The sequence below is a fragment of the Pezoporus occidentalis genome, unplaced genomic scaffold, assembly GCF_034315485.1.
Source record: "Pezoporus occidentalis ecotype Australia unplaced genomic scaffold, CSIRO_AGI_Poc_V1 ctg23, whole genome shotgun sequence".
Taxonomy (NCBI): Eukaryota; Metazoa; Chordata; class Aves; order Psittaciformes; family Psittacidae; genus Pezoporus; species Pezoporus occidentalis.
In genome coordinates, this window is record NW_026914180.1 from 7,730,518 (window position 1) to 7,743,421 (window position 12,904).

General features: G+C 47.1%; 1 protein-coding gene across 1 annotated transcript in view; it reads right to left on the reverse strand.

Annotated features, from left to right (window-relative positions):
- Window positions 1–871: 871 nt before the first annotated feature.
- The window catches only part of ADARB2 (adenosine deaminase RNA specific B2 (inactive)), a 307,816-nt gene continuing 295,783 nt past the window's right edge, over window positions 872–12,904 (reverse strand). The window contains exons 9-10 of the mRNA XM_062621538.1: window positions 4,762–4,940; window positions 872–1,921 (exon numbers count right to left, since the gene is read on the reverse strand). Coding sequence (XP_062477522.1) covers window positions 1,745–1,921; window positions 4,762–4,940 — 356 coding nt within the window. The 3' untranslated portion in view covers window positions 872–1,744. The remainder of the gene's footprint in view (window positions 1,922–4,761; window positions 4,941–12,904) is intronic.

Below are 12,904 nucleotides of genomic sequence, written 5' to 3' on the forward strand. Positions count from 1 at the left end.
CATCTATCTTTATTGATAGGAACAGTTTCCCGTGTAAAGGAAATTACATGGAAAAATATGAGCCTTGTGTTGTTCGAAAAGTAACTCAGCTTGACAGTTCTGAGAAAATACCAGGACAATTATCACCAATCAGTAGCAGCATGTTATATACAGATTTATAGAGAATCACAGGAATAAAAAGAAAACAGCAGTTATATACCCGCAAATCCTGTCATTTGAAAAATCAAAAATGGAAAGAAATGTACAGGGCATTGGCTCTGCGGTGGGACTACCAAAGCTCAGCTCTCCCATGACTGTATCTATTTTCTGCATTCTGATGAAATCTGTGGTGGTTCAAAGGTGAGATTATATCAGATCCAGCCATAGTTATGAAGAAAATATTTAACTGTTGGGTGCTACTCGTCTCTTAACAGAAAACCCTACCTGCTTTTTCAGGCTGCAGATGAACGTGAATAATAATACTTGGCATTTACACAGAGCTAGAACTTGAAAGTTCTTACACTGAGTAAATCCTTACCCAAGCCAGTAGTTGCATCTGCTGTACTTACGTCAATTGGACTGTGTGGGGAGGTAAAACGCACTGAAAAGAGTGACAGAATCTGGCTTACACTGCTACATATTACCAGAGCACTTTGATCCTGACAAGTTCCTTAGAAGTGAAGAAGGTAAGGAACACTATTCCCATTTGAAAGGTGGGGAAACTGAGGCATGAAAGAGCCAGGTGTCAAATGTGCTCTCTCATTTGGGATGTCTGAGTTGCAGCTACCCAACCCAGTGGTTTTTCAGGTGTATGGAGCACTCCAAGCTCATACTCACTTAATTTAGAGCTGTGATCATCTCAGAAGCTTGGAAATGCTCTGAGGCAGCTCCAGCCTGCCTGATTTTAGGCAGCTACCTGAAACTGCAGAGTGAGGAACATCATCATGCTGGCCTCCACTCTCAGCCCCTACAGAGCTGTGCACTTCTGCGGGCAGAACAGGGTTGAATCACCCTCTTGACAATCATCTGCATCCCAGCTGGTGTCTAAAGGGCAGGTGTGATGAACTGAGCCTGGGTACTAAAACTTGCGGTGTGCAAAACTTGTGGCCAGATTTGGAGATTTGGTAGGAAGTGGTCTGTCCAAGGCATCAGAGGGAAAAAGTGTAAAAACTAAGGGAATCCTTACACCTGGCTTTGTGCTCAGAGTCAGAGGTGGAAAACATAGTTTAAAAATTGCCAAATTCTGTCTTACAGATTTGGGCAGCTAACAGGATGACTTTTGCATAGAAGTTAGGCACCTTTTTTGTGGATGATTATGGATGCTCTGAGACCTGCTGTCATGCTGTGTGCCTGGGGTACTTCCAGCTTTGCTCACTATTTTCCATTATTCAGTGATGACTCTTGCACTGATTGTGTGAGGGAAAACAAACTCTATTTTGGATCAGGCAGGTGGTTTGCTAGCACCTCAAATCAGGAATAACCAACAGCAATTAACAATGAAAAGCAGAATCTCTGCGAGGGTAGCACTATAATTTGGGCAGGTACATTCTTGGGAAGGGATAATGAAAAAGCAGTTTTCTAAAGTTGAGTTCAGTGCATCAGACACATTTCTATTCATGTATTTCCAATGCAGAATTAAAAGCAAATATTCCTGTGGAGGTTGCTATTAAATCTCAAACTTCTTCAATTCTCTCGACTCACGCGTTCTGCCTAGCCTTCTCTCCAGCTGATTTGATCCAGTCATGTAGCAGACGTGTCAAGTGATTTATACAGTTAGTAGGAACTGATCTTGCTCTGGGGGTTTCTTCACCCAGGTGCCCAGACCAGCTTTCTGAAACGCTTTAAACAGCTGCTGCTTGACAGACTGGTATGTCTGAGCCACCAGCTTTGCCTCGCTGTACACTGATGGCATGTCTCCATGGCTCGGTACTCGTGTGCTCAGCTGCAGAACACAAATCAGGGAAGGGGGAAAAATAATATAATAATAAAAAAAGCAACCAACAAGCCAAAGGAAACAGGAGGCTTCAGTAGCTGCATAATCTTCCTGTCTACATTTCATAAGCAACAAACAAACTATCACTGTGCTTTGTGTGTTTGCTTTTGGTTTAACAACAAAAATACGGGGAAGCAATAAATGCCTGTGACATGGTTTTGAGCCATTGTGGAGAGAACAGGGTAAACAGCTTTGCTTCGGAGTAGGCATAGGACGTGGCAAATCTTGGTGTGTTTTACAAATGCAAAATCCTGCTTCCCAGGTAAGATGAGTTTTAGGGACAAAAAAAGGGAAAAATCCTTTCTGGGGAGCCTTAAGGAATGTGCTCAGTTTAGCCTGGGAAGGAGAGCAGCTCAGTGCTTTCAAGTAATACCAACAGACACAACAAGGAGGTTCCCCTCCCACACTCTCCCCTTTCCTCTTATTAATCTGTTATTGTTAGAAATGTTGTGGAAGCTGCCCAGGACAGAGCAGAAATCAAGCATCAGGATTCATGCTGGTGTGGGAAAGTGAGTGCTCTGGCAGGACACCGGAGCTGATCATTCGGAGCTGCCATAGGAGACAGCACCACATGTCCATTGCCCCTCACCACCTGGAGCAGACATGTGAGCGTGTGCACCCTTTGCTTTGTATAAGGACTAAAGGACTCCCTCTGACCTGTCCAAGTCTCAGTGCCAAACCATCAGGAAGGCTTTGACATTATATGAAAGAAACTGAGGTCTTGGAAAATGCCCTTAGAGCAAGCTCTAAGTCCAATGCTTACACACCAAGGAAGTAGCACCCTTGCATGAGAACGCACCCTCAGACCACAGCCTGGTGAGCAAACAACTCTCTTTGCCTTCTCAACACTCTTTGCCTTCTCTCTAAAGAGGAGAGATGACAAATTAAAGGAGCAGGCAGATGTACAGCCTGAAATGAACTGCTCCAGTCCACGTGGTGCTAGTGCACCTAGGGGCTGCTCTGGCTTGGGGGTGCATTGGCTTAGCCATTGAGGGAGGGTGATGCTGCCAGCCCAGGAATCAGGGGGCCACAAGCTAGCCTCACCAGTAGTGGCCTCCCTCCAGCTGCCCCTTTGTCCCCAGAAGTGGACACTGATGACATTACCAAATGCTTTGGATTGTCAAAAGCAAAGTGCCCTGCTCAGCCATGAGTTACTCTCTCCTGCTCAGCCCAACCCCATCCCTGGTGGGAGCCAGGTCCAGTCCAGCTCTCCCGGCCATAGTTCTCTCCATAACCTGCCCTGGGGCCCAGCTTGCCTCAGATTTTGTTCCTGTGAGGATCAATCCCTTAACTGATTCTCACCCTCCTTCCCATGCCACCTGCTGTGCAATAAATAGTCTGGGACCTGTGCCATCAAACTGTGGCTGAGCCCTGGGCATGAAGCCCAGGTTGGTCCCTTCTGCTCCCCACCAAGGAGGAGGGTCCCTGCTAGGACAGGTCATGACACTGGCTGGGATGGAATGAGTCTCACCAGCCTCCGTCCCTGGGCTCCTCTGCAGAGCAGAACAACTTGTTCTCCTACCTCACCATCCTGCCTGACTGCTTTCCCAAATGACTTCACTGGTGGAAGTGACTCCAGACTTCCCTGCCACTACTCTGCCTTGTTCTTTTCTACTCCTTTCTGAATAGAGAAAAGGATTTGGCACTTCTTAATAAAATATTTTCTTCTTGTCCTTGTTTTCTCCCATTCTGCATGGACTGCAGGACAAGTCTTTACAAGCCTCCTCATGGCAATTCAATATTCTATTGGTGAAAATAAGTGGGCTGATGAGACACTTTGCATGTTCTCTGCTGCTCCTCCTGGACACGGTGCTCAACACTTTGGTATCTGTGTCCTTCTCTCCCTCAGCACTTCCTTGAAGGGTCAGGTAAGAGGAGAAATGGAGACTCCAGAACCAGGAATAATGAGAGGAAAATTTCCTTATTTCACATCAAGCTTTTTCCCATACGACCTGCATCCCTAGGTTCCACCATGGTTTTGGCCACCCCTCTGTCCTGACACAGTTTCCTGCCTGTGGGAAGTAATTTAAGTGTGAAGGCAGGTTGACTTCAGTGCCATTTCAAATAAGGGGAGTTCATGGTTATCTTCCCTAGAGAAAGCAGGGCTGTCAAGGTGTGGTGCCCATTACAATTAAATACAGCCTGTAGTTTTAATGCCATTAAATTGTACTGCTGCTGAGTATAGTGAAATTAGAGAGCCTCCAGCACCTGGCCACTCACCTTAAGAGCTGTATTGTTGTATGGGTACATTAGCAGATCCGGGAGGGTGGTGAAGAGGAGGGGAATGGGCAATCCATAGCACTTGCTTTAGCTAACTTGGGTGAGAGTGGGATCAGTTCAGGTTGGGAGTGTAAATCCCTGTGGAACAATAAAGTGCAGTAGATGCCCCCAAGGCAATGAGAAATATTTCCCTCAGGCTTCTAAGACTTAGTGAGTTGAATACTCCCCTTAGAGTCAAAGGGATACTTGGGGTAAGATGCTTAAAAGATTACCCAGTTGTGCTTGTCTCGTGGCTTTTGGCTGCTCATCTGAGCATGGCTCCATTGCCAAAGACAGCCAGAACACCCATCTTCCCTCCAAAACCAGCTCAGCTTTCTCTGGACTCATCTCCATAGCAGACCCCACCTGCTCTCAGCTCCTAATCCTCTCCCAGGCATTATCAGGAGGAACACAGGACACCTGTGGAGGCTGCAGCTTCATCATGAGATTGCTAAAACAGGGTTGACACCAGGCTAAAGACTAGCCCAGGTGGGGCTGGCAGCAGTGTTCTGGCAGTGCATCAGACCTACCTTTCCATGAAGCTTTGCCCACCGAGCGAAGAACATGTGCTTGCAGAGTCGTGAGGGAGTCCCACAGGTCCTCTTCCCTGTTGTAGCGTTGATAACCTCCAGGTCGGTGCTCCCCACAATCCAGTTCACACTGAAGCTGGGAGATTTTCCGGGCTGCCGAGCATCAGCATGGCTAATCCCTGGCAGGAGAGAAGGGCACCAGTAATATCCAGTTAAACATTAAAACCTTCAGAGGCTGCTAACATGGTGAGTTGCTGTGGAACATGGGATATTGCTGAATGAACACAGTAGCATTGTGCCCTGTATGCGCTATTATCACCTCCGGTTAAATGTTACCAGGCTGAGTACCTTAGAGAGACATAATTTAGCAATTCCTATAGATCTTTTTCCACCTTACATGCGACCTTTCTTTAGCCTAAGGAAAGCCATTAGATATAGTGTGTGCTATTGACAGCAGTGTGACGGTTGCTGAGTGAAATCTTTCAGAAAGGCTTTAATGGCATAACTGGTTTTTACAAGGAGCGAATCAGCAAAGTGCTTTTGCCATGAATTCCTCCAGGTGAGCTTTCCACGGTCCAGCATATTTATCTGCTATTAACTGCTGGGGCCTGGCTGTGACAGGAAGTCTAGATCACAGGGAGTATCCACAGGGGATAAGGAAATACAAAACATACATTTCATCATCACAGAGAGAGATTATTAGATCCAAGTTAATAATGACCTTGTAGACATTGCAGACCTACACAGAAAACTCTTGTTCCCCACCTTGTGTCTACCTGCAAGATTCCTACCCTATATGGGTGCAACAGTCTCTTCAAGAGATAGTTATTGTCCTAATGGCAACATTTTGGACATCTTTAAGTGGGATGCATCTCATTTAATTTTAGACAGCTACAATGATGATGTTTTCAGTCATCTGGGGTGACTGTATGACCTTTGTGTCATTCGCATAGCAAATTTTAGACATCTGAATCACATACTGGAATCCACAGTCTACAAGGGTGAGACCTCCCTAGGCTCTAAATGCAGATCAGGGCTGCAAGGTCAGGTGTGGGTGTGTGTATGAGAGAGAGTTATTTTTAACGAGGAAAATTCTTAACCATTTAGTGTAGTTCCAACCTTTCCGTGACTCTCTGTTGCTTTCTTATTCCCTATACCTGGAACCAGGGAAGGATTAGTACTTGCAAGGAAATAAGGGGAATAAAGAAAGTGGTTGGTAAATGCAACCAAGTGAGCTCTGCCTTGCTCATTAGTGCTTTTGTGAGCAAAGAACCAACACTGAGAGCCTCCAAGGCTGGAAAGACAAAGAGACCTGAAGCAGTCCGAATATGTCGGAAAGGGGGGCACTGGATGGAGTGTCTGCATTCAGCTGTTGAGTCCCTCTCTGCTGATTTGCTCCATGGGCCGCTAGCCTGCAAACCTGGACAACAAAAGCCGCTGTGAACAGGCAGGTGGGACTGTGCTGGTGGGAGGAGCTGCCTGGCACAGCCACCGAAGCACAGGTCAGGGCTGGATCTCTGCTTCCAAATGGCAGCTCCCACTGGAGCCCCTGCTTGTGGCCGCTCCAGCAACAGCTCAGGGTTTGCACAGCTTGATGGGACCTGCTTTCACTGCTCCTGGGTGGAGGGTAACAGAGACAGGTCCTTTGTGTTTTTTGCTGAAGGGTTTCAAAGAGTTTTGCAGAGAGCGGGAAGTACTGATATGGGCTGTTCAGAGAGGAGGAGATTAAAGGAGAGAGATCAAAGCCCCTCCTTTCCAAAGTGCCCCGTCTTGCTCAGGGATCTTAGTTTTGGAACAAGTGCAAATTATGAGCATCTGCTAATCTCCCGCAGAGTGGGAAGGAGATGGGAGTTGGTGGGAATGCAGCATGCATCACCATGTTAAACATGCCAAGCTTGGTAAACCCCTGAGGGAGACCATGGGAGAAGCAGAGAGCTGCACAGGGTCAGTTAAGGCAGAGACGCTGCCTCTGCAGGCACCTCCTGTGTGGGGCCTCTCATCATCATGGGAAGCAGTTATCAGTGAAGGACATGCTCCCTATCCACTCCTGTTCCCTGTGTGCTGGGAGGGAGCTGCAAGAGCCAGATGAGCATGCACAGAGAGAGAGGTGGCCATTGAAGGGAAAAAAATACACAGCATTACCATTTTGTATCGGTGGCAAAGCTGGAATTGCTGAAATCATCTCAGTCACTGGGACTGAACTCACTGCTGTGTATAGATGAGAATTACAGCTAAGTCATAACGTCAGCCAGGATTTGTAAACACATTCATATCGTATTAATACCTCTCTCAATTTCTTTTCCCCCTGAGAAAACAGATCAGTCTGCATCTAAAACTCCGGTTCACCTAGGCAACAGGATATAAACCAAGAGCTTGAAAATCAGATAGCTCTCTGATGCTAGTCAAATGCCTCTATACATAACAAGATGCAAACAGATCAAAATCAGCTGTTTGACACTATGCACCACTCTGTCGAGATAGCACCCAAAAGGTTAGAGGACTTGAGTGCCAAAAACCACGACAGCAAACACCCTGACAAGCAAGGTTGCCACAGGCCACTAAATAAATACAAATGTGAAAACACTGACCAGAGGAAATGAAGGAAAGGCTGCACGGAGGACAGAGCAGGCTGTGGGTGCCCACCAAGTGGAGGCTGTACACCCTGCCCAGCCTGGGACCTCTCTCTGCTCTCAGTGGACCACTGTGAGAACTGGATGTTTGCTGCAGTGCCTGGAAAACCCTCCATGCTGGTTTGGCTTTTGTGTTTTCTCTTCCCAACTATCACATATAAGTACATGTGTTTATGTAACACATAATGATATCGTCGCATCATTTTCCAAATGCAAGAGAAGAGGCTTTAAAAGAGAAAACATGAGCCTCATGACAGATGCAAATATAGAGCCTAGGTATCTCCTCTGATTGTTGGTTTTAGTCTTTCTTCAACACTTTTTTCATGTTTTTCTTTTGACAAATAATTGTTCTGATTCTATTTGAAAAAGAACACCCAAATAATCTAGATAATTTTCTCTCCTTTATGTAAATCATCCTCATTAAAAACAACACAACAACGAGTACAATAGGAGACTGTAGAAACTGGAAGGAAAAATCTTTGTACAAATAATATGAACTTGAGTATTTTGGGATATGAACTGAAATCTGTTTTCATTCTCCTCACAAAACCTCGTGCCTCTTCAAGATACCATTTAGAATGGCCTCAGTCTTCAGAGAACATGAAATAAAAATGACATAGGGATTTCCTTTCTTCTAAAAAATACACCCAAGATTAATCCCAGTGAATGAGTGGATTTCCACCTGGCCGGGACTGGTGTGAGCAGAAAACCTTACTGGTTATTTTTCTGAGGGGCCAATGAGTTATCTCAGGATCTCATCACACACCATGACTCTCCTCTCCTTTGAAAAGCTTGTACTGCTACGATCAAGTGACAAATAATTGGCATCCTTATATTTGAAGGACTCTGCAATTTGAAATGCCTGGCTGGTCTGATCACTGAGGCAAGTGTGGGAGATGGAGTTGCCTGGCTGAGATTGCTGGGGTTTGGTCTCTAACACATTTGGTATGGCTTTTGGTAGGTGCCCATCTCCTCTGTCACTGGATATGCTGTCAGCACAGTTTTCCAGGTAAGGGAAGTATAGCATAAGGCTCAGCTATGTAAGCTTTAAGCAGCATTGGCTCCCTGGGATATGTGGGGGAGGGAAGATTACAAATAATGGCTTTAGAGACAAAAACAATGTAGACAGAGAGAGGCAGATTCCTCCCACTGCTTATCCTGGGCTGAGAAAAACCCACAAATACCACTGAAAGCAAAGCAAAAGCTTTTATAAACACAGAAGTCTCTGGGAGGGAGGAAGGAAGACAGCCATGAAACAATCAGATATTTAAAGTGACACAAGGATCCCTCTGATGCATTCCTATCTCCCTTGAAATCTCTGGCATTGACTCTTGGACATAAATAAACACTTGGGCCAATATGAGCTATTACTTTTATGCTGCAAGGCTACCCCAGCAAAGCAAGAGCTGTTCTGTGGTTAAATCTCTTAATAAATCCCTTATTGTGTTTTCAGCCTTTCAACAGTTCAGGTGTGTTTCCCTGTACATCCCACAGAGTGAAAGTGGGTGTGATTTTTGACCTTAATGTATGGATGAACTTATAATGCGTTATGGCTGGCACGGGATGAGATCACCTTCTCCAGTAGGAGATGCGAGGGCTTCTACCAGGCTGGGGTGTGCTGTTCTAAAAGAACAGCCAGGTTTGGGAAATGAGGAGATTTTTCTTAACCAGCTGCAAGTCCTTTTCTCCCTCCTATAATGTGGTGTGGAACGGCAGAGGGGGGCTGAGTCATGCCTTGTCTGGGCCAAGGCAGGAGGGACAGGAGAGGACATAGGATGGAAGAGGCATGTGGAGCACAGTTTCCTGGATACTTGCATTGCAGTCTTTGGCTAGCTGCACTGAAGAGTTAAAAAGTGGAGATAAGCTCTTCAAATAAGGATGAGCCTTCTGACCTACTCACCTCATAACACATACATGCACATCACACTTGCCAGATGTACTAACCACACAGAACCTGAGAATTTCCCCAGTGGCTAAAGTATCACTTCTGCCTCAGCCAAACTGATTTTGTCACAAGGACATGTTAAAACAAAACCAAACCAAAACAAACCGAGAACATAAAATAAATAAGGGGTAAATCAGCACTCTCCTGACTGAGGAACCTAGAGGACTTTGAAAGTCAGTGGTGTACTCCCACTAAAACATAGAATCATAGAATAGTTAGGGTTGGAAAGGACCTTAGGATCATACAGTTCCAACCCCCCTGCATGGGCAGGGAGACCTCACACTAAACCATGTCACCCAAGGCCTCGTCCAACCTGGTCTTGAACACTGCCAGGGATGGAGCATTCACAACCTCCCTGGGCAACCCATTCCAGTGCCTCACCACTCTAACAGGAAAGAATTTCCTTCTTATATCCAATCTAAACTTCCCCTGTTTAAGTTTTAACCCATTACCCCTTGTCCTATCACTACAGTCCCCAATGAAGAGTCCCTCCCCAGCATCCCTATAGGCCCCCTTCAGATACTGGAAGGCTGCTATGAGGTCTCCACGCAGCCTTCTCTTCTCCAGGCTGAACAGCCCCAACTTCCTCAGCCTGTCTTCATATGGGAGGTGCTCCAGTCCCCTGATCATCCTCGTGGCCCTTCTCTGGACTTGTTCCAGCAGTTCCATGTCCTTTTTATGTTGAGGACACCAGAACTGCACACAATACTCCAGGTGAGGTCTCACAAGAGCAGAGTAGAGGGGCAGGATCACCTCCTTCGACCTGCTGGTCATGTTCCTTTTGATGCAGCCCAGGATACGGTTGGCTTTCTGGGCTGCAAGCACACACTGCCTGCTCATGTTCATTTTCTCATCAACCAACACCCCCAAGTCCTTCTCCACAGGGCTGCTCTGAATCTCTTCTCTGCCCAACCTGTAGCTGTGCCTGGGATTGCTTCAACCCAGGTGTAGGACCTTGCACTTGTCATGGTTAAACCTCATGAGGTTGGCATCAGCCCACCTCACAAGTGTGTCAAGGTCCCTCTGGATGGCATTCCTTCCCTCCAGCGTATCAACCGAACCACACAGCTTGGTGTCATCGGCAAACTTGCTGAGGGCGCACTCAACCCCGCTGTCCATGTCAGAGACAAAGATGTTAAACAAGACCGGTCCCAACACTGATCCCTGAGGGACACCACTTGTTACTGGTCTCCAGCCGGACACTGAGCCATTGACCACAACTCTTTACGTGCAGCCATCCAGCCAGTTCTTTATCCACTGAGTGGTCCATCCATCAAACTGATGTCTCTCCAATTTAGAGACAAGGATGTCGTGTGGAACAGTGTCGAATGCTTTACACAAGTCCAGGTAAATGACATCAACTGCTCTACCCCTGTCCATCAGTTCTGTAGCTCCATCATAGAAGGCCACCAGGATTTCCCCTTAGTGAAGCCATGCTGGCTGTCACCAAGCACCTTGCTGTTTTTCATCTGCCTTAGCATGCCATCCAGGAGAATCTGCTCCAAGATTTTGCCAGGCACAGAGGTGAGACTGACTGGTCTGTAATTCCCCAGGTCATCCATTTTCCCTTCTTGAAAATGGGGGTTATATTTCCCTTTTTCCAGTCATCGGGAACTTCACCTGACTGCCATGATTTCTCAAATATGATGGCCAGCGGCTTTGCAACTTCATTTGCCAGCTCCTTCAGGACTTGCAGATGGATCTCATCAGGTCCCATGGACTTGTGCACATTCAGATTTTTAAGATGGCCTCGAACCAGTTCCTCTCCTACAGTGGGCGCAAGGTCTTCATTCTCACAGTCCCTGCATCTGCCTTCCAAGACTTGGGTGGTGTGGTCAGAGCCTTTGCCAGTGAAGAGCGAGGCAAAGAGGTCATTCAGAACCTCAGCCTTCTCCAAATCCCATGTAGCCAGTTCTCCTGAGAGCCTCCTGAGGGGGCCTACATTCTCCCTAGTCTGTTTTTTATTTCCTATGTACTTGTAGAATCCCTTCCTGTTATCTTTAATACCTCTAGCTAAGTTTAATTGTAATTGGGCCTTAGGTTTCCTAGCCTGGTCCCTAGCTTCCCAGACAACATCCCTGTACTCTTCCCATGCCACCTGTCCTTGCTTCCACTTATTATAAGCCTCTTTTTTCATTTGAATTTTCCTCAGCAGCTCCTTATCCATCCAAGGAGGTCTCCTGGCCCTCCTGCTGTACTTCCTTCTAGCTGGGACGCAACACTCCTGAGCTTGTAGCAGGTGATCCTTGAATATCAACCAACAGTCTTGGGCCCCCCTGCCCTCTAGGGCTATATCCCATGGAACCTTCCTAAGCAGGTTCCTGAAGAGGCTAAAGTCTGCTCTTTTGAAGTCCAGGGCAGTGAGCTTGCTGCATGCTCTTCTCACTGTCCTGAGGATCTCAAATTTGAGCATCTTGTGATCGCTGCATCCAAGGCTGCCCTGGAGCGTCACATTTCCAATGAGCCCTTCCCTGTTGGTGAGCACGAGGTCAAGCACGGCACCTCTCCTTGTCGGCTCCTCTATTACTTGCAGAAGGAAGTTGTCTTCCACACAGTCGAGGAACCCCCTGGATTGCTTGTGCTGGGCCGTACCGTCCTTCTAACAGATGTCAGGGTGGTTGAAGTCACCCATGAGAACAAGGGCCTGTGAGCGTGAGGCTTTTCCTATCTGTCTATGGAGTGCTTCATCCGCAGGTTCTCCTTGATCAGGCGGTCTGTAACAGATCCCCACAGTAATGTCTCCCATAGCTATATCCCCTTTAACCCTGACCCACAAACTCTCTGTGGACTGCTCCCCTGTCCCCAGACAGAGTTCCATACTCTCCAGCCTATCCCTAACATAAAGGGTAACTCCCCCTCCCCGCCTGCCGGGCCTGTCTTTTCTAAAGAGCCTGTAACCTTCCATTCCAACACTCCAGTCATAGGAGCCATCCCACCATGTTTCTGTGATGCCTATTATATCATACCCCTGTAGATGTGCACACATCTCTAATTCCTCTTGTTTGTTCCCCATGCTACAGGCATTTGTATAGAGGCATCTGAGCTGAGCTCCAACTGAAGCCGGCTCATTGGCTGGAGCAGCTGGGATATCTCTACATTGCTCCAAGCATTTATTATAGGTGCTGGCAACTGACTGGGTGTGTTGGGATGGAATGATGGGCCCCTCCCCCAATACATCTAGTTTAAAGCCTCCTTGACCAGTCTGGCAAGCCTCCTACCAAAACTGCTGTTTCCCTTCCTTATTAGGCCAGCTTCACCAGCCCCCACTAGACCTGGCCTACAAACTTGGGTCCCCTGTTCAAGACACCCAAACCCCTGACTATGACACCACCCTTTTAACCAGTTATTAACCTGGCTAATCCTCCTAGCTTTTTTTAGGTCCTCCCCTGTATCCTGGAGAATTGATGAAAAGACCACCTGAGCTCCAGAGCCCCTAACCACCTCCCCCAGGGCTCTGTAGTCCTTCTTTATGGTCCCCAGGCACTACTATCTATATCCCTAGCACCCATATGTATCACCAGGAGTGGGTAATAGTCCGTGGGACTTACTAGAGCAGGCAGCCTCTCTG